The sequence below is a fragment of the Herpailurus yagouaroundi genome, unplaced genomic scaffold (assembly GCF_014898765.1).
Source record: "Herpailurus yagouaroundi ecotype Mexico unplaced genomic scaffold, PumYag 160, whole genome shotgun sequence".
Classification (NCBI taxonomy): Eukaryota; Metazoa; Chordata; class Mammalia; order Carnivora; family Felidae; genus Herpailurus; species Herpailurus yagouaroundi.
Genome location: NW_024412401.1, coordinates 38519235 through 38546877, shown reverse-complemented (window position 1 = coordinate 38546877; position 27643 = coordinate 38519235). Strand labels below are relative to the sequence as shown.

Below are 27643 nucleotides of genomic sequence, written 5' to 3'. Positions count from 1 at the left end.
TGGAGACAAAGAAGTCTGTTTGCACAGTATAAGTGATTTCATCTTCGCCTTCAATAGAATTATGATTTTCGGAAGATCCTTACCTGGAAAAAAAAAAGCCTCAAAACAAATACCAAATATGCTAAATCAGTACAGGAAGTCCAGCCCACAACAAAATTTAAATCTTTGCTTTGAGGATGCGGATATTCATTTACTTGTTCATTCAATCACCAATGACTTCTTTGTAAAACATTTTTCTTTACATTGCATGGATTAGACTCTGGGCATTAGTGTAAGGTCATTTATCTCTTTGAAAGTTTCCATTTAGAAGCAGCAGAAAAGAAGGCTGTAAATGAGGTGTGGCTAAAGCAGCCTTGGTCATGGAGTTCCCAGCCCCATGTCCCCTCCAATAAAAAATACATTCACTATTACTGTGTTTCGTTTTGCTAGAGTGGGGGGCTCTGAACCTTCTCCACCAATCCTACTTAAGCCTCCAGACTTGCCAGCCCTGATGGGGTTGACTAATTAGACACTGGCTTAGAGTGTGGAAACAGCATTGAGCTTGGAATCAGATGGCCTGGGTGGGAGCCCAGCTTAGCCACCCAGTAGATTTGGAATCCTGTATATAAGTCGTTGATCTCTGTTTCCTTAGATATCATGGGGGAGAGGGGGAAGGGAGCAGTAGCTATTTCACAGTGTCATTATGAGGATTAAATAGGAGAATAAACATGAAGCCTTGTCAATTGGTACTTAGAACTTAGCACTTAGAAACTTAGCTGATATAACCTCACTATTTTGGGAATCCCAGTGTGTGAAAAGACCCCTTGATGCCTAAGAAATAAGGGTGCCTGGGACACAGATGTTTGGTGAATGAATGAACAGATGACACCAGAACTTATTAAAGATCCCAACATGTCCTTACCTCCTACTTTATCCAGGAAAACAAACAGCAAAAGAATCAGTGAATCATAGTATTGCTTACTGGACCATAACCCTAATTTGTTAATTCTGCCACATGAAAAAAATCTTACCCCCTCCCCCTATTTCAGCTAATGAAGATGTATGTCACTAAGGGGCCTCATTAACTTGATTCAAAATGTGAACTAGAAGTGAAATGGAAACATATGAAGTGTACCCAAAAGGAAGTATATCAGTATATTGGGGGGGAAAAAAGAGCTGATTTCCCTCAAGACCAGAAGACAGTTGGAAATAGAGAAAGAGGTACAAACCCAACACAAGATATCCAATTATACAGGGAACAATTCATGGCCTTTGGAGTGAGATCCAGCTAAAAACCTTGCTCTATCACATACTAGCTCTGTGACTTTGGCCAAGCCAATCAACCTCTTTGAAACTCAGGCTTTTTTTGCCTGTATAATGGGAATATTATCTATCTCATAGGCCTGTTGAGAGATTTACACAAGATAACATCATCTGGCAGCCAATAAGCTCTTACTAAATATTCGTTTTCTGAGAAATTAACACATTTAGTGTTTGATTGGGTATCTCTCAGTATCCGTGGAGAGTTGTGCTATCTCTGCAGGGTCAGTGCTGCTAACCTGAGTTATTTTCACTCCTCCCTTCTTTCAGAGGCCCTGCCCCTTCTGGAAAACCTAACCATTTCCGACATTAATCCCTACGGGTTCACAGTTTCCTGGATGGCATCGGAGAATGCCTTTGACAGCTTCCTAGTAGCGGTGGTGGATTCTGGGAAGCTGCTGGACCCCCAGGAATTCACACTTTCAGGAACCCAGAGGAAGTTGGAGCTCAGAGGCCTCATAACTGGAATTGGTTATGAGGTCATGGTCTCTGGCTTCACCCAAGGGCACCAAACCACGCCCTTGAGGGCTGAGATTGTTACAGGTATTTGGATTCAAGTGAGCCATTTTCTCCTCTCCTTGGTTCCCTTCCATGTAATCCATCTACCATATCACCATGGTTTTAACATTCTTGTCCATTTTCTCTGCTGAATCCATAGTTGTGGCCTGTTCCTTTGTGTTTCCCCCCATCACACTCTCCCTTGTCTTATGTCTCTACTGAACACTCCTCTTCTCCCTCTCCAGAAATGAGAAGGTCGAAATGTTTGCCACTTGGCATCCCAAGTCCTTTTAGACCATGTCTTGTCTGTAGTTCTTGTGTGCTTATTCCACATCATCCTCTCCTGTGTACATCCTGGCTGGTCCCCAGCTATGTTTTAGCCTTCTCAAAAGAAATATACCAATGAGTATATTTCAAAGATATACTTATTTACAGCATTTTGTCATCTTAAAATGTCAACTGTGATCTTGATAAACCTACAAGGTGGGCTTGTTATTGAAAACTCAACTGCAGACCCATTATATTGGTAAACACTAATGTCATAGAGATTCTTTGACACAGACTAAATCCATAATTTTCTCAAGACTAATAATTCCTAGAGACACATACATAAACAACATTAACAGTAAAAACTCTGTGTTTCCCAAAGTCTTTCTAGATTTTACTAGTTCCATAGAATATTCAAAGGTCCTACTTGGTGAAGAAGTTCCATGATCAAATAAGTTTTGGAACCACTGAGTTAAACATAGTTTAACAGGATCCTTGACAACAAGGCTTCACAGAAGATCTCAATGCGCCTGTGTCTCTCCAAAAGGGACTTACCCAGGCAGTATTTGACACTGGGTGCCTTTTAAAGAAGAAGAACAAACAGGAATAGTTTGCTCTGAGTACACTTTGGGAAACTCGGCTCTAAATTTACCTTGACATTGAGTTTTGTCTGGTTAAGGCAATCCAAGATAATACCTTGGGTCCAAAGTATGGAGCACAAGAGGTTTCAAGCCTCAGTTTTACCTTCTGAACATTTATCTAATAGTTAAAAAGGCAAGCAAAAAAGTCAAGAGTAGAAGCCTTCTTTAGTACAACAGTACTAACAAGAAAAAAGCAAAAAGACCACAACATAACATTTTAAAGGCCATTTTGCTCAGGATCAAGGGAAACATAATCAGCAGTATCATCATAGGCAACTCTGCAGATCATTAATACTGGTTTATTTATCTTTTTAAAAGAATAGAAAAAGGTCTTACAGACGATGGGCACTCAGCCATTGGGAGATCAGAGCACAAATGTAAACAAGTTATTGGCTTTGAACTTGTTTAATAATGCATGGGAGGGGCCAAAGCTGAGTCCAGATGTGGATTTATAGAATTGCTTTTAGACAAAACTCACATATGCAAGCAGCCACTTGGCTTGTAGTGAATGTGTGAATTCCATCTTTCCCTTCCCCCAGATCTACTTGTTTGTGTTGGATAATTTTATTTTTGGTATTCAGGACACTTCTATCTCTGAGAGCCACAGGGCCACTGAATATTGATACGCCCACTGGAAAAGAAGATTGCACTGGCTGGTAAATGATGTTCTCTCTCCTCCTCCCACCATTTCCTCCCATCTAGAAGCCGAGCCAGAAGTTGACCACCTTCTGGTTTCAGATGCCACCCCAGACGGTTTCCGTCTGTCCTGGACAGCTGATGACGGGGTCTTCGACAGTTTTGTTCTCAAAATCAGAGATACCAAAAAGCAGTCTGAGCCAATGGAAATAACCCTACTTGCCCCCGAACGAACCAGGGACATAACTGGCCTCAGAGAGGCCACTGAGTACGAAATTGAACTCTATGGAATAAGCAGTGGAAGGCGATCCCAACCAGTCAGTGCTATAGCAACAACAGGTACCGTACATAAACAGGATATAACCAAGAGAAGTCATGACTTGGGGATTTTCTTTCACAGGGCTGGGAAATTACAAGATCTTTGAATGCAGCCAAGGTCTTTCAATTATAGACAGTGTGAGTGTGGACAATTTGGCTAAGCCTTAATTCAAGAAGAGTATGATGCCATTTATTGAATGGGGCTGGGAGGATTGAATGAGATAATTCATGGAAAGCCTATAGCAGCGGATTTGGTACATAGCAAAAGCTCAGTAAATTAAAGCTATTTGGATTTTCATTAATACATCGTCATCATTATAATTATTACATTTTTTAAATTCCAAAGACCCTTCTTTAGGACAATTATCCCATCTTTTTTTTTTTTTTTTAATGCAGAGGTATAATTCCTTGTTCTTTGGTCAAATGCTTGACCTTAGAGCAGGCAGGGGATAATGGAGAAGTGGTACCTCCACCTATAAAGATGAATATTTATCAGATGCTGTGTGTGAATAATCAGTACCGTGATCAGGAAGGATCAAAGGAGGGAGCTGGCAAGGTCAACAAGCTGCTCTTCATGAAGCTCACTGATTTTATGTGATATTCATAACAACTTTAAAAGGCACTAGAGGGGGAAATGCAGACCCTTTTCCATGTGAGTTGTTTCAAGGAGAAAAAAGTTCATTGGTAACAGTCTCTTTAGAGGGAAAGATCTATGAAAGGTAGGGTGAATTCCTTCCTGAAATTGAGGGAGAAGGAGAGACATAGCACTCCCTAGAGAGAGACTGCTTCAAAGAGGGATCAGAAGAAAGAATCACAAAAGCACAAGGAGGGGTAAAAGGGACCAGAGGAATGGTATATCCCAGCCTCTTCTGTTTGTGCATGAAGAATCTGTGGCCCAGAAAGCCGATGTGATTTGCCTAATGTCACAAGGCCAGGTTTGGGGTAGAACCCAAACACCATCTTATTTTAATTACTACTAAATAAATGTAAGCAGGCTGGATGACAGCTAACTGACGAGGGTACATACTTGCTGTCTCTGACAGGCATTGAGTGCAACATTAGCCAAAACCTTCTCTTGGTCCAGAGATGGGTATTTTATTACATCAGGTTTCAGGACCTACTGAACTAGGAGACGCCACCTACAGAAACCATAATCAGTATTTGTAGGCGTGAAGGAAATGCTGAAATGCAGACAGCAGTTCAGTCAGAGGAAAAATCCTGTTTCTTATTAACTTGGACACCCTATCCCTGGGATGCGGGTCCTTGTCTCCTCCCTCACTGTGGCTGCCCATAAAACAACTTGAGATCAGAGACAGAGCCTGATTTTTGACCTTGGTTTATAAACACTGCCTTTCAAAGTTTACTTCTGATCACTGATTTTGTTTTGCTGATCTTTTTTTCTAGAGGCCCTACAGTGCTAAAGCAAAAAAAAAAGAGAGAGAGAGAGAGAGAGAGAGAGAGAGAGAATGAATAATCAAGAGATTTTTCTTTTTCTTCTTCTTTTTTTAAGAACAAAAGAAAAGAAAGGCAGACCCCGTGCTTTGGAAAGCCATTCTTTGATTTCTTTCTTTGGGGTTTTGTATTTCACAGCCAAAGCATGTGTGTGTATGTGTGTGTGTGTGTGTGTGTGCGCGCGCGCGCGTGCACATGTGCGTGTGTGTGTGTGCACATGTGTGCCCGAATCCCCTCTGTACTTGGAGAGGACAGGGGAAGTTACTCCATTAGACAACACATGTCTGATTCCACCATTACCTCATCAGCTTTAGAAAGTTTCCCTTCCATTTTTCTATCCTTCCTCCTCTTTCCTCTCCTGCACAGTAGTAAACCCTTCCCTGAGATACTCTGTTCCTCCTTATCCTCATAAAAGCTGCTGCAGGTTCTCCTGTGGCTCCCTGAGCACAAGCTGCTAGCAGCAAGTGCCCAGTGGCAGGGAAGGCTGTTGGGGAAAGTGTACCAAGTGGTGTGGCCTGGAGCCTCTGGGCAGACTCCCTGGAGTCTCATCCTTTCTCTGTACCAGCTGCGTGGTCTTGGGCAAGTCCTTTCTTCTCTGAGCCTCAGTCCCCTCATCTGACAAGTAGACTTGAACTCAGAATTCAGCTATGAGGTTTAAATAAGCCCATGACTGTTGAGTATTTTGTTGCCTTGCCCATTGTAGCAGTATTAGCTATTCTTATGTTTGGGTGATTTCAAGTAAATGTTATTTTTTCATGGATCACTTGGTTCAAAATTCAAAAATTAAAAAAAAGAACATCTAGCAAAGTCCCTATTCAGCTATGTCCCTGCTACCCAGTTGCTCTGTGTAGAGGCAGCCAATTTTACCACTTTCTTATCTATGCAGATAGACAAAATTGACACAAATCTAAGCTCTCTTTTTTAAATTTTGTTGGGGCAACACTCTTGCACACTGTAGTGTATGTGTGTTTCTGGCTTATTAGATCTGAGAGACAATCCCATGAGCCTTATTTACTTAACTATTCCCCTACTGGTGGATACTTAGGTCATAAGTTTTTGTTCCGTCTGGTGATCCGAGTATTTGCAATGGCTCCTCTTCCCCTCCATTGTTTGAGCCACATCTTCACGGCAGCGGTGGCCCTCTTTGGAAAGCCCAGAGTTACCAGAAACATCTTTTGCCATTGGGGATTTAGACACCGGTGTGCCCAAATAGAGGGTCCCCAGAATAGACAGAAAATAGTTAAAAATCCAACAACAGAGTATGATGGCTTTATTCTTCTTCTCTGGAGTTTCAAGTGCTCAGTGAGGAGCCTGAAATGCTTCCTTAGCCTCTCCCCATCACTGCCCCCAGAAACACACACATCCCTGGTACTCCCTTCCTCCCTGCAGGCCAATGGGGGAGTCAGTGTCCCTTCTCCCAACTCCCAGAATGTGCCGCCCATTGCCCCCTAACATTCCTTTCCCAGCAAGGCAGCCCTGCAAGTCCTCTGCTCAGTTCCAGTTCAGATGCACTTGAAACCACACACCGGAGTTGCAACAGCATTGTGCCCTGGGGGCCTGACTCAGCAGGTCTGCAGAGACCCTTGCTTGGCAATCCTTCCTTCTATATGAACCAGGCTCTTTATGCTCGGTGCCTCTGGCTCTGACTCCCATGAAGCATAAACATAGTAACCACCAATTATAAAGCGTGAGCTCCATGCCACATGAAGCCGGGCAACGGACACACTTTCGTCTCACTGAATCACCATGATCCAGCCAGGCCGGGGAGTGCCACGGTCAGTTCCACTTCACAGAAGGGAAACTGAGACCTCAGGGGGTAAGGTGGTTTTAGCAGGTAAGGCCAGAATGGAATTCAAACGCAGGTCAGTCTAACTCGAAAATCCTTGCTCTTAAACCATACTGGCTACAATAGCTGTCCCCTTAGCTTAACATAGGACCTCAGACATATGAAGTGTTCAAAAAAAAGTATGTTGAAGGGAGAATAAATTTTTAAAGCTGATTATCAAGGGCCAGGTGATTAAAGCAATGGACATTTGCTCCAGATTTGGGGAGGCAAATTTTTATGCAAATTACGGATAAAAGCCCTCCTCAACCTCCTTGTGAGTTTTTTTTTTTTTTTAACAATTCCAGATGTTCCCATAATGGAGTTTTTATTGAAAATCATGCATCCACTTGGGAAGAGAGACAGAGGCATTGCCTTGCTTGGGTCTTCCCAGCTTTTAAGTAGTATGATTTAGTTGCTGTGTGAAGCTCTGTCTTTAGGTTCCCGTTGACCATCTCTTCTGCTGTGGTCCTGGAGACTTAGGGCATTATTTATGACAGAAGAAGATATACTAAAATAACAAATAGTCTTCCACACCTAGGAAGGCCTATTGTCCAAAACTATCACCCCAATGAACCTAGAATTCCATCGCTATTGTCCCATTCCTTCATGTTATTATACATGGCTGTTTTCCTGCCACTCTAATCAGGCACATCCCTCAGGCAGGCACGATGTATGAGGCTGCTAATTCTTACGGTTTCTACAGCATGGCAGATAATATTGCCATTTTGTAGATGAGAAAAACTAGGATCTAGAGAAACAAAAGCTGTGGCCACAAAGATACATCTAAAATGTGCTAGGACTTGCACCAGTGAGGTTTGCAGTCAGAGTGAAAGGCGGTGTGGGCCCCAGCGAGCTGCAGGAGAGCCACAGTGCCTTCATCTGCACACCTCACTGGGGTTTGTTGGTTTGTCTTCAGCCGGCCTCATCTAGATCTTTCTTGGAAGTTACTTCAAAATCCAGGGTAGCCCATGGGAAAAATAGTTACATGGGAACGAAAGAGAGAGCAATCATGTTTACTGAATTCTTACTTCATGCCAGATTCTGTTAGGGGTTTTACGTCCATCAGCTCTGCTAATCCTAAAAATATTCCTGTAGGTGGGCATCATTTTTCCCACTGGACAGATGGAGCAACCAGGGCCCACAGAAATGAAGGAACCTGCCCCCAGTTTGCCCAGGCCCTCCGTGGTGTTTGCACAATCAAGATCTTCCAGGCTCCAGAGCCCTTGTGGTTTCCAGAGCTTTCCAAGGAGAGGGCAAAACCCCAGTCAACCCCTTCAGAGTCTGGAGGTGCTACCAGGTCACAGGAGAAAGCCAAAAGAGGAGGGAAAAAGAAATGGAGAGGGAAGAAAAACATCTCCCCACAGTGGGCTGTGGGTTTTAAAACTTAATGATCAACGTGGGTTGGAGAAGGGAAAGATGAGAAACAAGTTCCCTGGAGGCCTGAAAATTGTTTCCTGAACTCTCTGCTTAAACATGGTCAGCTGAAGAGGGCAAGGAGCTAAGCCAAGAAATACAGAGCAAAGCCAATGGAAACTGGGTTTGGGGGGAGGTATGGCTGTAGCAGAAACATGGCTTTCCCCCCAGGTGGGCCCAGTGTGTGTGAGGTGTTCGTTGGGTCTCCTGGTTCTGGACCTCCATCCAGTTCTAGGAATGGGTTTGTCGAGGTCAGTTTCCATGTGAACATTATTTCCAGGATCCCCAGGATTCCAGCCGGCTCTGCTGCCCAGTCCTGGGACCCAGAAAGGTCACACCACAACAATGTGCATTGGAGAACCAAGCTTCAGTTTGCTCCTCTGTAAAATGGCTACAACCACACCTTCTCAGGGGTTTCTAAATGAGGGTTAATTCCAATCAATTGCAAAGAACCATACCATTGTCAAGTCTTAGTATCATTTAATAAAAGGAGCTACAATGCAAAGTTTGAAAAAAAAATGCTAAAAATGAAAAATGATAGGATGGCATATTCCAAGCTGAGAAACCAGCCAGCCTCACTTCCTTAGATGTCAGCTGTGGTGTTAACATTGTACTGAAATGAAACCGAATGGCTGCTTTACAGCCCTGGGCCCATGTACCTGAATGAGAGAACAATTGTTTCTATCGAGTCACAACTTGACCCTAGACCACCACATTCTCTATCCTAAAGGCATGGCTCAGCCACAAACTCTAGGGGCTGTGTTTTCCTGGATAAGGAATCCAGGAAGAATCATTGATGAGCAATATAGTTGACTGTTTCTGGGTTTCTCCTGTGCTTTTTCCTTGACAGCCATGGGCTCTCCTAAGGAAATCAGTTTCTCAGACATCACTGAAAACTCAGCCACTGTCAGCTGGATGGTGCCCTCTGCCCAGGTGGAGAGCTTCCGGATCACCTATGTCCCTGTTGGAGGAGGTAGGGCACTCGAAAAGTGGCCTGGAGGGTGTGAGTGGGATAGTGAAGAAACCCTGATACTTGCCATCCTCCCCAAATATGACCAAAGAAAATTATTTCCTTCTATTTGAGACCATCTCTGTAGATTTCATTTGTAAAGTGCTCTAAGATCCTTGGAAGAATTACCTTGTGTAGGGTCATTTTATGAAGACCCTCTCCAGCCTTGAAGTTCTCAACTTCTGTGAGAAATGGACCCTGGGGCACCTGGGTGGCTCAGTTGGTTAAGTGTCCAACTTCAGCTTAGGTCATGATCTCACGGTTTGTGAGTTTGAGCCCCGCCTCGGGCTCTATGCTGACAGCGTGGAGCCTGGAACCTGCTTCGGATTCTGTGTCCCTCTCTCCGTCTATCCCTCCCCCGCTTGTGCTCGGTTTCTCTCTGTCTCTCTCAAAAACAAATAAACATTAAAAAATAAAAGAAAAAAAGAAATGGACCCCAATGTTGTTTTCTCATAATGGTAGACTCTAAATACACTGGCCTTTTTCTCTTTGAGCACACTTATCTGAAAAGTTGATCTTGAGCTGGATGCATGTGAAGTTTTTACCCTTTGATTTCCAAGTCGGCCTGTCTCAGTACAGATGGGGAGTTGTGACTTTGTAGAGCTGAGAGTTCTAGTCCAGTGCACAGGGGCCACAACAAAGACCATGCTTGGCTGGGGGCGGCGGGGGCGGGGATACACAGTCAAATCTGCCTAAAGACATTTCTGGCAAGCAGAAGGATATACAGAAAGGATGGTTGATACCTCTTCAAAGGGATGATGTAGCAGCCCAGTGGAAGTTTGGCCAGCTGATATACAAGCTCCTCACCAGCCCTGAAATTCTAAGAAGTATAAATTCAGGCCTTTTAAATAAATATAAGTACGAACTTGACTATGACCATCTTCTTTTCTTAAAGAGTAGGATCTCTGCTAGTAAGGGAGTCTGTATATTCCAAAGCTAAGATAATGGGTTAAATATATCAGATATACATTAAGAGTGAGCTTTTCATAGTCTTTGTGGGAAAAATAAATAAATAAAATGTGCATGACGTGCCAACTCTCTACTGAACGGAAACTTGCCATTTTTAGCACGTTGTGATTTCATGTTTTTTCCTCTCCTGGCTTGCTTTTTGGCATCTGCATGGATGGAAAAAAAGTATTATACAAAAAGTAAGGCCTCTTCTCTTACGCCAGAGGGTAGGAGCAAATGAGAGGAAGTCAAGAAAATGGTACTGGATAAAGGCATAGTTTCATTTCCAAATTGGATGCACCATTCTTGGGGCGATGGTATGTTTCAGTGAGGTTCACCATTCCCGATCTTGCTTTTGCCGGGTTCCAGGGACACCCTCAGTGGTAACTGTGGACGGAACCAAGACTCGGACCAGACTGGCGAAGCTCTTGCCTGGAGCAGAATACCTCGTCAGCATCATCGCCGTGAAGGGCTTTGAGGAAAGTGAACCCGTCTCAGGATCGTTCACCACAGGTGTTTTTCTCACCTTCCGTATTATTGCTCATGACTCAGCAGCTGGAAAATTTTCTTTTATTTGGGAAACCCTAGTGGAAAATGGACTGAATTTGGAGCACAGGAGACCTCATTTCTGGCCCATCCCCAGCCTTTTATGGGCAGGGTAAACTTGCCTTCATCCTTACCCTCCCTGGGCCTCCCATTTCTTGGGTTAGTGTGGAAGAAAGAGTACAAGTTTGGGAGTCACACTGACCTGAAATCCCAAGTCTACCACTTCTAGATACATGAGCTATCAGTGAATTTTTCTAGGATCTGGTTTCCTTCTCTGTAAGATGGGTATAATTCTGCTTCCTTTGCAGGGTGCTGTAAGGATCACATGAAATGATATCTGTAAAGCTTCCGTAAATGTAAATGACTGTGCACCTTAATCCACCTCCTTCCCTCCCTGCCTATTGAGACAGTCCTTCCAAACAGGTGCTTCACACTGACATGTAACAGGGACAGCCATAAAGTACTCTTGATTGGGCAGTCACTGTATTCCAGGCACTGTTACTAAACCTTTTGCCGTTAAATCATTAAAATGGCTGTTATCATTCCCATTTTGCAGAGGACACAACTAAGATCCAGGGAAATTAAATACCTTGGCCAAGGCCACAGAACTAGTGATTGCTGAAGCAAATTTGAACTTGGGTCAGCCTCACTCCAAGCCCTGTGTTCTTCTAAATAGAGGATTATTGTCCTATTATAACCTGATTTGTACAGCATGCTGTAAGGAGGGGGAAATAATGAATTGCACTGAAGGAGAATGAAGTGGAAAATTTCTTTTCAGGCAGCCATGTCTCTGAACAATTTATCCTTTGATAGATGAGCAATTATCCAGTCTAATCCATTAAGGGATCCAAAGAATGGGCCTCATAGGAAATTTTAAAAATATCCTAATAGTCTAAAAAAGTTGATAATATGCAATTAAAACATCCCATCTGAACCCAGAGTCCTGTCCGCCCTGCCACACAGGCCCTATTTCCCCCATAGAAATCTTTCATTCATGACTCTCCGTGGCAACAGATTGCAAAAGCTGGGTGCACTTCCTCCTGAGGCCCATTGTCCTCGGCATTTAAAGGAGATCCTGAACAGGCAGGCTGAAACAGGAAGGAACTCAGAGCAGACCGTGTGGGCTTCCAAAATTATTCTGCCTCCTCCTGCTTCTCAGGCGGGTCATCACATCTCTTGGAGCTCAGGAGCCTCATCTTTGAAGTAAACTAATGACTGCTGCCCTCCAACCTCCCAGGGCCATTGTCCTAGAATAACTGAGTAATAAATGCAGATGCTAGGGGGCAACAGTCGTATTTAGGTTAGTTTCTGAGAAAGGGATATTGGGTAGTATGGGTGGCTCAGTCGGTTAAGCGTCCAACTCTTGATTTTGGCTCAGGTCATGATCTCATGGGGCATGAGATGCCATCCGGCATCAGGCTCTGCACTGGGTGTGGAGCCTGCTTAGGGTTCTCTCTCCCTCTCCCTCTGCCCCTTTTCCCCACTCAAAAAAAAAAAAAAAAAGTAACAATAGCAGCTGCAGTGAGCTAGTGCTATCCCAGACATTTCACACACATCGTCTAGTTCAGCCTAAGAGCAGCCGCCCTCTGATACCTGAAGAAAGTGAGGTTTGGAGAAGGGCACACAGACACTAGGCAGAGAAGCTGTGGTAGAACCCAGGGTCACAGCCTCTGGGGCCTGGCTCCATGTTGCCTGTGAGCCACCTAACTGGAGCTATCCTTTAAAGCCCAGAAGAGCCTCTGGCCGCCTATGCCCCCTGTTTTTGTAACAAGTGATATGAACGATAATGATAACCCTCATCATGTGCCCAGCCCTTTACAGTTTATATAGCTCCTTTTCACCTCCGATATCATGTGAGCATCAAAATAACACTGAGGATCAAGCCAGACAGAATCAGTATCCCCATTTTACAAGTAGGGAAGTAGAGACCCAAGATTACCTAACCAGCAAGGGAAGGAATCATGACTCCAACCAAGGTGGTCCTGGCTCCAGACTCAGGACTCGGAACTGTCCACACAACAGACACTGTGTCCCAACCCCAACACCAGGAGTCTGGGAGCAGGGAGACTGCAGAGCAGCTGTGTCTGATGTCCTACCCCATGACTGCCTATCTCTCCAACATATAGTCACCTCTCTTTGCAGCCCTGGATGGCCCATCTGGCCTGGTGACAGCCAACATCACTGACTCAGAAGCCTTGGCCATGTGGCAGCCAGCCATTGCCCCTGTGGACAGTTACGTCATCTCCTACACAGGGGAGAGAGGTAAGGTCATGTCTGAGACCCTCCCCACCAGGAGGAGTGTCTGTCCTGTTCTACCTCTTCCCCGTCACCTTTGGTCCAGGATGGCAAAACTACACGGGTAAGCTGGAAGGCCAGAGACGTCCTTGCGGCTGTCAACCTCAGAATAGACTCATGGGCCGAAGGATGGGGCTGGATGGGTGGGTGTGGAGGGCCTGGCCAGGGTGGGGGCAAGGGAGGCCTTACCCATCCTCATGTGCTTGCTGACGAATAAAGAGCATCAGTGTTGTGGTTATACCAAGGAAGGCCAGGAGGTAATTTCAAGGAAAACAAAGAGCACATCTCCAGCCTGCATGTGTCTCCCCAGCCTGTCCCTCCTCCCCTGCTAGTGTCCCTGCCTGTCACTGTGAGACTTCCTCTCTAAGCAGCAGTTGTCATCTCTTACAAAGAATGAGTTCAAAATCTTGAGTCTTAAACAGGCCATTTCAGGGACGCCTGGGTGGCTCAGTCAGTTAAGCGTCTGACTTTGGCTCAGGTCATGATCTCACGGCTCCTGGGTTTGAGCCCCCCGTCGGGCTCTGTGCCGACAGCTCAGAGCCTGGAGCCTGCTTTGGATTCTGTGTCTCCCTCTCTCTCTGTGCCCTGCCCCTGCTCATGCTCTGTCTCTCTCTCTCAAAATTAAATGAAAAATTTTTAAAAATTTAAAATAAACAGGCCATTTCAGGAGGTGCTGGAGAACCTGGGATTCTTAGAGGCCACAGAGGGAGCCAGTTGTAACAGGCGTGATTGACAAATCAGAAGTGATTTCTCCTTGTCTTTGCGGATATCTGTGCTAATTCATTTGCTCAGTTATAAGACTAAACACTTGTTCAGGGCACCAGCACGCCATGACCACCAAAACATAAGATCAAATACAAATAAGAGAGAGGAGAAAGAGATTTCTTTTCGGTGAATGAATTCATGTTTTTGTAATGAGCTACCCTAGAAAAAAATTTTCCTATCTTAATCCCAAAGCATATGGAAGTTTTCATATTTTATGGTTCAGTATTGTTTTACTTGCAGTGACAATGTGAAAGGCACCATAACCCGTGTCTGGGGCCTCTGAAAATCTTCATTCTCCCTTGGACACTAGCTAAGAGAGTTCTTTGTAAGCATAGAGCAAGTTGGGGGTTGAGGGAAGAGAGATTCTTGGGTTTATTCTTTTTACACTTCTGTTTCTTCATTCATTCATTCATTCATCTCTTCAATTCTTAAATATTCCCTAAGACCAAACTCCTCCGAGTCAGGGAATCTGGGGTTATCACACCTATAGTAAATTAGACTATAGTTCACAGTGATTATGGAACGAGTTGAGGCAGGCCTAGAAAAGGGGGTTTCAGGGATGACAGACAGGATGACCAGTTCATCCCAGTTTACCCAGGGCTTTCCCAGTTTCAGCACTAAAAGCCCCACACCCTGAGAAACCTCTCAGTCCCGGGCAAGCCAAGGTGGTCAGTCACATGTGACTCGGAAATAAACACACATGCCTGGCACCATGGTTCAGTATCTATCACTGGACTTGACCCAAAGGGGTCTGGGAAGCAGTAACCAGGCTCTGGCGTGTCTGCAGCTGCCCAATTTTTGTGGCTCCCCAGCCTCATGATTTGACAACATCTGTCAAATTATAAAAGGACATGACAGAAAGCCAAAAGGAGGTGAGAGCAAGCAATGGGACACATTAAATCTGGGCAGCCCTAGGCTTGGGGACATTAGCTACAACTCTCCTCTAGCTGGTTCCCACACCTCAGCTGCAAAGCTGCCTCAGCCAGCACCATGTGGAAAGCCCTGACCCCCCCGTCCCCTTTCTTTTCGGTGGTGCCCGGAAAAATCCAGTCCCCGTGTGATAAATCCTTTGTATATGAGGTGAGCACTCCTCATATACAGAGCGAGAAGGGTGCGTCATTTCAGAAATCAAAACCTGCCTTTCTGCAGGGTCACTGAAAATTGTTGCTAGAAGTAGATGTGTGTGCCATGTGCCAAGTGTGCTGACGGCTCACACAGGGAGAGGTAACTGCCTCGGTGTGTGTATTTTATGTCTAGTGCCAGAAATTACACGCATGGTGTCCGGGAACACAGTGGAGTATGCTCTGACTGACCTCGAGCCTGCCACGGAATATGTGCTGAGAATCTTTGCAGAGAAAGGGCCTCAGAAGAGTTCAGTCATCACTACCAAGTTCACAACAGGTACAAAGACGCTGGGAGCGGGAAGACGCCCACCCACAGGCTTCATCTTCAGTGCTCATGCTCTCTAACCCTTCTTTCTTAAGTCAAATCCTTGCAATGTGATGATGTCAGCATCAGCTAAACTCACCAGTGCCCACTCAGTCAGGACCTTAAGAAACACACCATTTCCTTTTGAACTGAAATGACCTGTTCTCCCCATGGACTAGGAAATGGTTTTAAAAGGAGGGCTTTTTAAGTGGAAAACCAGGCCCCACTGGCCCCAAACCCACTGTTTAATGATCCATGTTCTAGGCAGGGAAATATTTTTAAGAGAAAGATGTTTCAGGCACGTTTTCCTAGACGTCCATTGGGTTTTTATACATTGAGATCTTCTTACAAACTGTGGCAAGCAGGGAAATAGAGGAAGCATCCTCTCAGTAGAGGTGAATGCCAATATCAGCATTCATCTGTCCTGTTACTGAAGAGCAAGAGAGGTTGGTAATTACGTTCACAGCTGTGTCTTTCTCCCTAAATCCACCCAAGACCAATCAAGGGTATGTAGAGCTCAGGAAAATCTGGCCCTTAGGATGAGGTGAACCACAGAGAATTATGTCTTTAGAGACCACATGACTCAACCTCCTCATTTACTGATGGGGAAGTTTCTGCCCAAGGTCATACAGGTCAACAGTAGGGCAAGGACTTGAACCCAGGCTTCCTGATAACCCAGCCAGGGATTTCTGTCCTATAGTTGCTGACGTATTTGATAATAAATGACTTATCTTCTGCAGACCTTGATTCTCCAAGAGACTTGACTGCTACTGACGTTCAGTCGGAAACTGCTCTCCTCACCTGGAGACCCCCCAGGGCATCTGTCACCGGTTACCTATTGGTGTATGAATCTGTGGATGGGACAGTCAAGGTAGCTTGAAGTATATGAACTCTCTACTGCTGTTTGAAACATGTACATGATCCTCAAAAGAGAAAAGAATTACCCTAGGGTTGTTTCTCCCCAATACAGCTAGGGAGCTGAGAAGAAAAAAAAAAAACAAATTAATAGGGACTGGATGTCATGCCAGACCTTCTGAATCATATTCTCCAGCCTCCCTGTCTCATTTTAACCAGACTCCAGTTTTGATAGCCCGCCAAGATCAAAAACCACTGCTCACAAGACTTGAGGACATTTTAGGAGCTGGGTTCATGGTGCTTTAATATTTTATTAAGCAAAAGCCAAAGGCTTCTTCGGAATATTTGCCCTATATACAATGTCACAGATGGTATCATTCCATTAGATATTGAAACATACATCACCATGTTCTTATGCCATCAACCATTAATACTGTTTACAGCAGTTATTTATATTCTCTCCTCTTTTTTCCCGTACTTTCCAATTTGAAATAACTTTAGCTGTTCCTTTCACATAACTGAACTTTATCTCTAAACTTTATTTTCTAAACTTGTTACTGAATTTTTAATTTTGGTCATCACATTTTACATTTCCAAGATCTTTTACTTATTCCCTGTTCATTCATCTTCTTCTAGCGTATTGTTTATATTCCGTGCATCATTTTCTTGTTATCTCTAAGAATATATGTTACTGGTATTTTATTCTACAACCTGAATAGTGTCTCTTCCAAGTTTTTTTCTTTCTTTCTTTCGGTTCCACTGCTGTTGTTCGGTTGGGTCTTCTTTCATGTTGGAGACTCCCACCCAATGCCCGATGGCCCTTTTGTCCTTGAGCCAAGAATGAAACAGTTTATTGGGAGTCCCAAATGCATACACAGGTCTTGTCAACTATGGGGCTCAACATAGAGTGAGTAAGTAAGTACCCAGTCATTTTGTTGGGGGACTCACAAATAGTGGTACTATAAGCCTTTGCTCTTGAGCTAATCCATCTCTCTAGAGGTTCCTCCAACCCTTTCAAACCAAGCTGCTAGGAGCACAGGTGGAAGAAGAGCCTGGGCTCCTATGTGAACAAACCTTCATTTCTGTTTCCACTGTAGCACCACGGAGCCTGGTGGATTTCAACCCAGAATCTTCTCTCTGGCTCAGTCTCTCCAGAGAGTAACCTCAGCCTTTCATCTAGACTGGGAAGGACAGTCCTCTAGACTGTTGAAGAGAGCTTGGAGAGCTTGGAGTCCTCTAGACTGTTGGAGAGCTTGGCATCTATTCCTTATTTAAGCTTTTAAACACACCTTTGTTCAGCCATGCCCCACACTAGTCTTCAAAGGCATCTTTGCTTTTGTACACATTCCATTCCTGAACTTGCTGGACTCTGTGGTGTTCATCAACCTGCTTCTGACTGGCCCCACCCCCTTAGTCAGTTATGCCCCAGCTTTCTCAGCTCTGCCCCCTCACTTGTCACTCCATGGCACCCCTTCCCATCTGTCAAGATCCTGTTGACATTGCATGCCTGTATCTGTCCCCTCTATCATCCACCTCATCCTTGTGGGCTTGTACTTTATATCCCTTTACCCTCATTGTAGTGGGTTTCAGAAGAAGATAGAACTAAACTGGCATATCCAATCTCCCATGTTTAACTAGAAGTGAACACACATTTCTATTCTCTACCATGGACCTTCTTTGAGTTGGAATAACAACAAACTAACTCCCTGTGTTCATAGAGGCAGTCCTTTACATAAGCACCTTGTGTCAGTGTTCACATAATGTGAAATGAATGCATTGGACTCACCAATCTTGAAAGTCCCTTCCCAGTCAGGCCTTCTAGGACTTTGTTTACCTGAAGTCCTGAGCCTCATTTCGATCTACCCTGACTGCATAGAAAGCCACTTTGCACAGCAGCCGGAAGAGCTGAGGGGTAATTGTATCGCCAAAGTAATTCAATGAACCCAGCTTTGCACCTGATCCTTCCCCAGGGACCAGACCTGGGGATCACACAAAGGTCACCAGGTCACTAGTGTCCACTTACTGACTTACTTTGCTGCATGTCCAATCCCTGAGTTTGTATGTTTCACCCAAGAAAATCAACCTGGTGAAGGAGGAAAGAGTCCTGGGCAGGATGTTGGGAGACAGAATGCAAGACTGTCTTCTGCCACCAACAAATCGTGGGGAGAGAGCAAGTTTTGCAGCTCCTTTGAAATTCAGCCCCCACCCTCCATCTGGAAGAATCAGGATAACCTCACCTTCCTGGTGCGACGGTGCGAGAGAACCTTCCAGGCACCTCCACACTGCCTCATTATTGCCTACACCTTGTTGGCTGTGTTTGCAGGTTGTAGACAGCACTGATGAGTTTGGTTTGCCAGAAGCGTAGGTTGAAGGTTGTAGGTTGAATTTCAATTCCAGACACCAAAGTCATCTGCTAAAAGGTGAATTCTCAGGCATTGGAAGCTAGAAAGAGGATTTGAAAAGGAAGAAGATCTCTTGAAAGCTGAAATTAATATCCTCTGGACAGCAGCCCAGTAAGCAAAATCACAACCTACAGGGGTAGTTAGGAGACGTCTGACAGCAGAGGCACATGTACACCTCTCCTGGACAGTTCTGTCCTGGGAAAGAGACATGCCAGCTCAGCTCAGACTTTCATTGTGCCATGCCTACTGAACTACTGCAGTCATCCCCCAACTCAAGAGATCCCCAGACTGACTGCATGAGAATCATCTGAGGAGCTTCTTAAATATGCACCCGGCAGAGCCCCACTCCTGGCTCTTATGACGCAATCAGTCTGGGATGGAGCCCAGGTGTTATATTATTTTAAAGTTTCCCAGAGGAGGATGAAAAAGTGCCATATTAGGGGCCACTGGTATAACTGGTCTCTAAACCTTTTGCCCTTTGCGTGATTCACCTTGCTACCAAATTAAGCTGGGTTCACATCATTCATTTGTTCAAAAGCCCTTTTGGGAATCTGCAGCTTATCATGATAAACTTCAACTTCCACAGCTTGGCATTTAAGGCCCTTTGGCATCTGGTCTTTTCCCACCTCTTCCACCACTCCACCACCCAAAATCAAGTGTGTTTGAGATAAATCATTACCTTCTCATATTATTTTCATTTGCTCACCCCCTCTGGCTTCAGCACCTTTTCTCATGCCTCAGTCTCCCCATTTCTGATGTTCCAGAAGTAAGCATGGAGCCTGGCACAGAGTGAGACTCAGTGGATTCTTCTGAATGAAGAAATGAATGGATGGGTGAATGAATGAATGTATCATCTGTACACTGATGATTTATGTGGCCAAAAACTATTATATTCTCTCTTCTGCCCTCAGGAAGTCATTGTGGGTCCAGAAACCACCTCCTATAGCCTGGCAGAGCTGAGCCCATCCACCCACTACACAGCCAAGATCCAGGCATTGAATGGGCCCCTGAGGAGCAAGCTGGTCCAGACCATCTTTACCACGAGTAAGAGTCTCAGAGTATATCTGATTCTTGAGGTCAAACTTTGTGAGACTAGACCAACCCTCCTCTTCTCCTCTGACTCTGAGAAAATTTTTCCATCAACCCCCTTAAAAGGATCAATGCCTTGCTACTACCTGAAAGCCTGATGGATGTGGGTACAGGAAGTTAAGGACCTCATTATGAAAAGGAAAGAGGGCCAGTAGGGAGACATCTATATTCAATCCCTATCTCCACCACTTGCTCGTGTGTGATTTAGGAAAGTTGCTGTCATTTTATAAGCCTCAGTTTCTTCATCTATACAATGGGATCAATAAGCATCCCTTCCCCATAAGGACTTTGATCTCCTAGCCCAGGGTGTGGTCCATGGTCAAAGCTCATCGTAAGCTGTGTCCCTTTTTCTCTCCTTCAGCATGTCAGCATTTACAAAGCCTGTCCACATTCAAAATCAAAAGCAGTCCTCCCACCAAGACGGTAGGATTATCATGCCCAGTTTTCTGTTGGGGTAGCAGAGGCTCCCAGACACAAAATGACCTGCTCAAGGCTATAGCATGACTTAGAGTCTGATCTGGGCTCAGATGTTCCAGGCCCAGAGAACCACCCCTACACCGCAGACACTGGCTATTTTCGGCAGATAGAGAACATGCAAGGCATTTCATTGGTGAATTAAGAGGAAACATGCCTTCCTGAGGGAGGGGGGAGTCAGCCTTTGGAAAGGCCTAGATGTGGGGTACACAGAGTGCATTCCGGTGCTGCCTCTGGCCCTTCACACTCCCCACAAGTCGATCTGCACACATCTACTGAGGGAGGTGCAAAATTGAAAGTTATCTCTTTGCCAGATCTCATGCCGGGTACTGGGAGCACAGAAATTTGAATGTGCTTTAAAGATGCTCCCAGACCAGAGCCAGGAAAGAAACAAGGAAACAGCTAATGATACAACCTCCAGTGAAGGTGCAGTACAGGGAGGAGGTCAGATCAGAAAAAAAGAACTGCTGTGACCATCAGTTCTCCATCCCACCTGCTAAGCACAGCTCCAAAATTGTCCATGTCTATCAAGTTTTATTCTTTTTGCATCACATCATTTGGAAATTCCCCAGACATTCTTGTTTGGTCCCTCTAAGACTCCCGGGCTCAGGGCAGTTAAATGACTTCTCCAGTGTCCCAAGACAAGGAAGTGTAAGTTCAGGACTAGAATCCTTTTCTTTGGCTTCCAAATCCTCTGAAGAGATTGGGATGCATCATTATTAGATGCCCAATAGAGTGTCCTGATCCACAGTGAGCCACCTGTGGGTGCCTAAGACCCAGCCATCTGGCCAGGACCTGGGTCTTCATCAGGTGTTGCCTGGCTGCTTGAGGTAGGTCAAGGTCAGCCCGATACACGCGCCTCACAGGGGCTCAGTTCTCCTCCCACTGATATCATTGGTGGTTTCCATGAATATAAGAGACTGAGATGGGTCCCTTATATCCGTAATCTCTAAAGCCTCATTGCACCCCCACCAAATGGGTTTTATCCTTATCTTGAACATGAGAGAACAGAGCCGCAGAGAGGTTAAGTTGCTTACTCATAGACATCTAACTAATACACAGTAGAGGGGCAGTTTGAAATCCCCTAACCCAATCCTCCTTCTCTAAGAGGGCCACTCTTCCTTCTTATCCTGCAGTTGGACTCCTGTACCCATTCCCCAGGGACTGCTCCCAAGCAATGCTGAATGGAGACACGACCTCTGGCCTCTACACCATTTATCTGAATGGTGATAAGGCCCAGGCTCTGGAAGTCTTCTGTGACATGACCTCTGATGGGGGTGGATGGATCGTGAGTATCACCGAAACAGGCTCCAGAGTCCTCGTCACGGAGCTTGGGGGCAGAGGGCTCAGCAGGGGTGGGGGGAGGGGGGAGGGGGAGGTCCTCCCCATGCACTCAGACACCAAATGTGCATGAGGTTTTGCAAGACAGTGCCTGTCACACAGAGACACTCAGGAACTATCTCTTAAACAAAGGAATGGGAAAGAAATGGAGGATTAAAAAAAAAAAACGAGAAAATAATTTTCTTGTAATTTATCTCATCTGATCCTCAAACAGCTCTGTGATGCATAAGAATGACGGTGGTCATGGAGCCTATCATGTGGATTAATTAGTATTTGCTGACCACCAGGCACTGTGCTAAGAGTTTCACATGAATTATTTGCAATCCCATTACTGTTCGAGCTGGGTAGTATTTTAATTCATAAACTTTGTTTTTCAGAGCAGTTTTAGGTTCACAGCCAAAGTGAGCATAGAGTGAAGAGAGTGCCCATATACCCCTGTCCCCACGTGCATGGCCTCCCCCACCAGCAACATCCTACACCAGAGGGTGCATTTAGAACCTCTGCCTTGACACATCGTTATCACCCAAAGCTAGGTGGTATTTTTAATCCCTGTTTTTCAGGTGGAGGTGGCCTGCCCAGAGTTACACAGCAAATTAGTTTCGCACAGAGCTGGGGATGGATGCTTTTCCCAGTCTGATGTTCTTCCTCTCAGATTCCTTCCCTTTCTTTCAATAGCTAAAGCGCACCCTGATTCCTTGGTTATGTTACAGGTGTTCCTGAGACGCAAGAATGGACGTGAGGATTTCTATCGCAACTGGAAAGCCTACGCTGCTGGGTTTGGGGACCGCAGAGAAGAATTCTGGCTTGGTAATGCAGCCCTGCATGTTGGTGTCCCAACTGCCCATTTCTGCCCTCCTTGTCATTTGTGCTAACAGCAACCCATGGAAGAGAAGGAAGCTAGGAGGAAGCAGTGGCTGTGGTAGTAGACGCAGAATTGCAAATCTTCAGTGGAAAAGACGTTAAATTCTCTAGGTCATTAAAAACAAAACTCTGGTTGAGGCACCTGGGTGGATCAGTCAGGTGAGTGTCTGACTCTTGATTTTGGCTCAGGTCATGATCTCAGGATCGGTCATAAGATCAAGCCCTTCATCAGGCTCAGCTCACAATGTGGAGCCTGCATGGGATTTTCTCTCTCTCCCTTTCTCTCCGCCCCTCCCCCACTCGTGCTCTCTCACACACACACACACTCTCTCTCTCTCTCTCTCTCAAAATAAATAAATAAACAAAATAAAATAAAACTCTGGTCTACCCTTGAGCCTCGTGGCACTCATGCAAGGTTCAAAATCCCCACTTTGCGCGTGGGAGAGAGAGATGAAGCTGTGTGCCCGCGGGAATCTAGCCAATAAGCAGTTGAGCGGCCTCTTGAAATTCCCCCAGACCAACACCACAATGCCATCATCCATCCACCCGTCCATCCATCCATCCGTCCATCCATCTGCACATGCAGCTCGCACTTGCAGACAATCTCCCCATAGAGGACACTGTTCCGCACTCTGGTGCCCAGGGCCCCAGCATGTCTGTCCGGCTGGCAACCATTGCCTCTCTCTTGCAAGAAGCTTGGGAGTTGAAAAGGTGCTTTCTCCACCTTATCTCCTTTGATCCTTTTTTAAAATGTTTATTTATTTATTTTGATAGAGGAAGAAGGGGAGAAGGGGCAGAGAGAGAGGGAGAGATAGAATCCCAAGCAGGCTTTGCGCTGTCCGCTCAGAGCGGGATGCAGGACTTGATCTCACAAACCATGAGCCGAGATCAAGAGTCCTACTCTTCATCCACGGAGCCACCCAGGCACCTCCACTTTGATCTTCACAATGCCCTAGGAAGTTGGCAGGGCAAAGATGTCAACCCAATTTTACCCAAGGCTCAGAAACATCCTGTATTTTGCCCAGTGTTGTGCCAGTAAGGAGTGGACCAAACCGCAAGCCCAGGTTTATGTGACACCAGCCTCTTTCGAGAGCCTAACTTGCTGCTCCTATGGGGTGGATGGAGTAGAAACAATGGCCTCGGTCACTCGTGCTGCCTCTGTAACCCTTGCCTGTCCTCCACAGGGCTGGACAATCTACACAAAATCACAGCCCAAGGGCAGTACGAGCTCCGGGTGGACCTGCGCGACCACGGGAAGACCGCCTATGCCGTCTACGACAGGTTCAGCGTGGGAGATGCCAAGACTCGCTACAAGCTGAAAGTGGAAGGGTACAGCGGGACCGCGGGTAGGTATGGGGTAGCCACACTTCCGGTCTCTGGAACCACAAAAAGCCTTCCTCGTGTTTTTAGCTAATTTCCTCATCACTCCTTGCTTCATTAATCCATCCACTTATCAGATCAACAAAATACCTGAATCCTTATTAGGTACTAATCCAGGACGGCAGCTGAACAGAGCTGGCTAGATATTTTAGTCACCAGAGCAGAGTAGGTTGGGAATCAGAAAATATGTCTTTTTCATACCCATTTCTAGATAGCAGTTTTAGGTGGACAGAAAAACAGTCTCCTGGAGGCCTAAATACTCATCTAATCCAGTACATCTAAATTTATTGTGCACATATGACCCCAGGGGATCCTGTTAATGTGCAGGGGCTGACATCCCCAAGATTCTGTATTTCATACAGATTCCCTGGTGATGCCACTGTTTGGGGATGCTGCTGGTCTGCGGACCACACTCTGAGTAGCAGACAATCCTCTCCATCACTAACTGCTTGAATCTTTTCTAAGACATCCTTGCCACGTGGTCATCCAGCCTCAGCCTACACACCTTCATGACCAGAAGCTCACTGCCTTTTTTTTTTTAATGTTTATTTATTTTGAGAGAGAGAGAGAGAGAGAGAGAGAGAGAGACAGAGAACGCAAGTAGGAGAGGGGCAGAGAGAGAGGGAGAGAGAATTCCAAGCAGGCTCTGCACTGTCAGCACAGAGCCCGACATGGCACTTGATCCTACGAACCTCGAAATCATGACCTGACCCGAAATCAAGAGTTTGTCACCCAACTAACTGAGCTACCCAGGCGCCCCAGCTCACTGACTTTCAAGTGGCCCTTTCATTCCCTTTCTGGTACAAAACCTAGCTCAGATCTTGAAGATTTCATGGACTTGAAATGGCCTTGGTGTGCTTTTTTCTGGCTCTATGGTAGAGGAGAAACTGAAGAAGCAACACGCATCCAGGCCACTAGGTAGCATCTTCTACAGATATTCCACATGCATCACCCCTCCTCAGTTCTCACAGAAACTCCTCCAGGAAGATGTTGCTGTTACACAGATGAAGAAACTGAGGCCCAGAAAAGTTGGGTGATTTGACCTGGGGTGAAGCAGCTTGTAGAAGGTGGACCCAGGGGGGCAGGCCTGGCTGCGGACGAGTGTGCTTGGTAACGAGGAGGGATGGGGTCTGCTGGCAGGACCCCCCGGTAGCACCCTTACCTGCTTTGGGGTGGCGTCCAGTTACATCTATGAAAACACAAAAGACAGAGCTATGCTATGTTTCCAACCTCTCTGAGCCCCGCGGGGAAACATCCATAATGGGAAGTGTCTCCAGGTAAAGATTTGCTGAGAGCCAGGTTGGATCTAAGGAGAGAGCAAACTCTTCTGAGATCAGTCTGGTGGTAGTGAAGGGAGAGAGGCCCACGGGCCAAAATTGTTTTCCTTCCTGGCCTTTTATTACCTGGCAATAAATGTCTCTCTGAGTGAAGTGGCTTCAGGCAAGAAGGATATTGTCACTGGGCAAAGCAAAGCCACTAAGCAGCAGGAATGCGACCTCCACCCATCTCTCCCTGCATTTGCAGAGCCCCTTCACTAAGGTGACCCTGGTAAAGCCACCTCCTCTCGTGGCAGCCGGCCCTCCACAGGAGGTCGTCTTGTTTCTACCATAGCCACCTGCTCCTGGTAGCTTCCTCATTAAAAAGGCCTCCGAGACCCTTTGTACTTTGCTTCAAGATATCAGGGTAAAATGTTTCACTGTCTTGATATGTTTGTGCTCTGTGTTGGCCAGAGCTGGGAGGACGGGGACACAGAAAGAAATGGCACTTAAATGTCCCTAAAATGCAATATATTAAATGACGAACTGGATCCCTAGATAGTGCTATGTACAAATGGGCATCTTGTCTAAGGATCAGGGAACACCGGCCCCACAAATAGTGAAAAATAACTGTACGATACACACACTATTTGGTGGCCTCTAATATGTAAAGGGTTTGATTACCAGGGTGGCAATAAATACTTGTATTTGCTGGGGGGAGTGCACCATTATTAAATATGGGTTTCTCACCTTACTCCCTGAGCTCCGTTATGTAAAGGAATACAAAACAGTGACAGAAGTCACAACAATCACAGCCATTATACATACTACTCTACCCATTCAGCATATACCTTCATATCCATTGTCCAAACAGCACCCTGAGGTGGATAGAATCAACGTGCTAGCTCCATTTTATAGAAGAGAACACTGAGGCTTAGTAAGAGGCTTGACGTGTGCATGATCACACCAGGGAATGAAAGGGACAGGACTTGAAGCTGGACCCTCCAAAGCCACCCACAACCTTCTTTCTACCACCTTATGCTGCTTCTAGGAGAAGCAAGCCCTCAGAGTGAGCCCTCATGTCCCCTCCAGCCCCGTGTTTGACCCTAATCCCAGGTCCAGTGATTTAAGGCCAGGCCACCCCAGGCCCTTTGAGTGGCCACCCCGGTTCTGCCCTTCGGAGCCCACAGGGACACTCCAGCTGGGATTCCTCAGATCCATTGTTTTCTCTCTGCAGGTGACTCCATGGCTTACCACAACGGCAGATCCTTCTCCACCTACGACAAGGACACGGACTCAGCCATTACCAACTGTGCCCTGTCCTACAAGGGGGCTTTCTGGTACAAGAACTGTCACCGTGTCAACCTGATGGGGAGATACGGGGACAACAACCACAGTCAGGTGAGTAAACCGCGAGTGCCTGGGGCAGGGCTTGGGAAGCCGGTTGGGGGTGACAGGCAGGCACCCCAGCCCCTCAGTTCTGGCTGAGACTGGGAGGGGGCAGCAACCTCTGGGAAATGGTGGCACCTCTGTCCCCAGCAGGGAGAAACCTCAGGGACACTGCGGGTCAGGTGAAATCCTAGAAGCAGTCCACGTTAACCCATGAAGATCCTGGGACAACCACCAGTCATGTGGATTCCAAACACAGAATGTTCTCCTCAGACAAAACCTTGGTCTGTGGCCCAGAAGGAAAGCAGATAAAATGCAGGCTGTCTAGGTGAAGCAGGGGTGAAAGCAGGGTGCTCTTTCCACCTTCTCATGTTGCCTCAAGGATGCTTCCATAGGAGCCTTTCTCCACCACCTTTATTTCTTTGTCCCCTACCACCAGGACAATACCAAATCCTTCTGGGGGGGCGGGGAACAACCCAAAAGCTGCCTGCCCAAAAGGAAACCTTTCTTTCCCATCTACTGTTGGAAGAAGAACGAGCTGACGGAAAAGGTCCACGAAGGAGTTATGCGAGTCCTGCCCCAGCTCTGGCAGCTGCGTGGACTCTGTGATGTCACTCTCCCTCTGTGGCCTCAGTCTCCAGGATAGAATGAGGAGGGCTCATTTCCAGCTCTGCGCCTCCGTCAGAGGGAAGCAGGAGGGCAGAGGAAGGGCAGTGCAAAGCCCAAGCTATCAGGCGGCAGTGCTTTACCATGACTGGGTAGTCACAGATGCATTCACCCATGGGGAGAGCCAGCCTTTCCCAAATGTCACCTCCCTGTCAGATTCAGACACTGCCTTATATCAGTGAATGCCAAAAACTTAGAATCACATAGTGTCTCAATTTTTTTTTTTTTTTTTTTTTTTTTGCTTCATTGTACCAGCCATGAACTTTTCCATGTCCCCTCACAGCCCTACGTAGCTTAAAGAGAAGAGGGGTCATCTGTTAAGTTTCTAAAATTCCACATATGAGTGAAATCAGATGATATCTGTCTTTCCCTGAGTGACCTAAGGGAAGGAAAAATAAGATAAAAACAGAGAGGGAGGCAAACCATAAGAGACTCTTAAATACAGAGAACAAACTTGAGGGTTGATGGGGTGGAGGGGGTGTTAAATGGGGGATGGGCATTAAGGAGGGCACCCTTCGGATGAGCACTGGGTGTCACACGTAAGAGATGAATCACTGGGTTTCACTCCTGAAGCCAAGACTACTCTGTGT

The 27643-nt window shown here is 45.9% G+C and overlaps 1 protein-coding gene and 1 long non-coding RNA gene across 8 annotated transcripts in view; one reads left to right on the top strand and one right to left on the bottom strand.

Annotated features, from left to right (window-relative positions):
• Window positions 1–27643, top strand: part of TNC (tenascin C) — a 95168-nt gene that overhangs the window by 65808 nt on the left and 1717 nt on the right. For 4 of the 6 annotated variants that reach the window (XM_040482104.1, XM_040482105.1, XM_040482106.1 and 1 more), the window contains 11 exons: window positions 3408–3680; window positions 9200–9322; window positions 10676–10819; window positions 12995–13114; window positions 15170–15313; window positions 16081–16211; window positions 19509–19641; window positions 21297–21448; window positions 22212–22308; window positions 23547–23708; window positions 26236–26399. In XM_040482104.1, the coding sequence (XP_040338038.1) occupies window positions 3408–3680; window positions 9200–9322; window positions 10676–10819; window positions 12995–13114; window positions 15170–15313; window positions 16081–16211; window positions 19509–19641; window positions 21297–21448; window positions 22212–22308; window positions 23547–23708; window positions 26236–26399 (1643 nt within the window). Of the gene's footprint in view, window positions 1–1569; window positions 1843–3407; window positions 3681–9199; window positions 9323–10675; window positions 10820–12994; window positions 13115–15169; window positions 15314–16080; window positions 16212–19508; window positions 19642–21296; window positions 21449–22211; window positions 22309–23546; window positions 23709–26235; window positions 26400–27643 lie in introns of all 6 variants that reach the window. The other 2 variants (XM_040482102.1, XM_040482103.1) reach the window with 1 other exon arrangement.
• Window positions 16483–27643, bottom strand: part of LOC121034890 (uncharacterized) — a 131034-nt gene continuing 119873 nt past the window's right edge. Inside the window, exons 2-4 of one of the 2 annotated variants that reach the window (XR_005792656.1) lie at window positions 18433–18637; window positions 18227–18278; window positions 16483–17023 (exon numbers count right to left, since the gene is read on the bottom strand). This is a non-coding gene — a long non-coding RNA (uncharacterized LOC121034890). Of the gene's footprint in view, window positions 17024–17600; window positions 18279–18432; window positions 18638–27643 lie in introns of those variants that run through there. The other variant, XR_005792655.1, reaches the window with a different exon arrangement.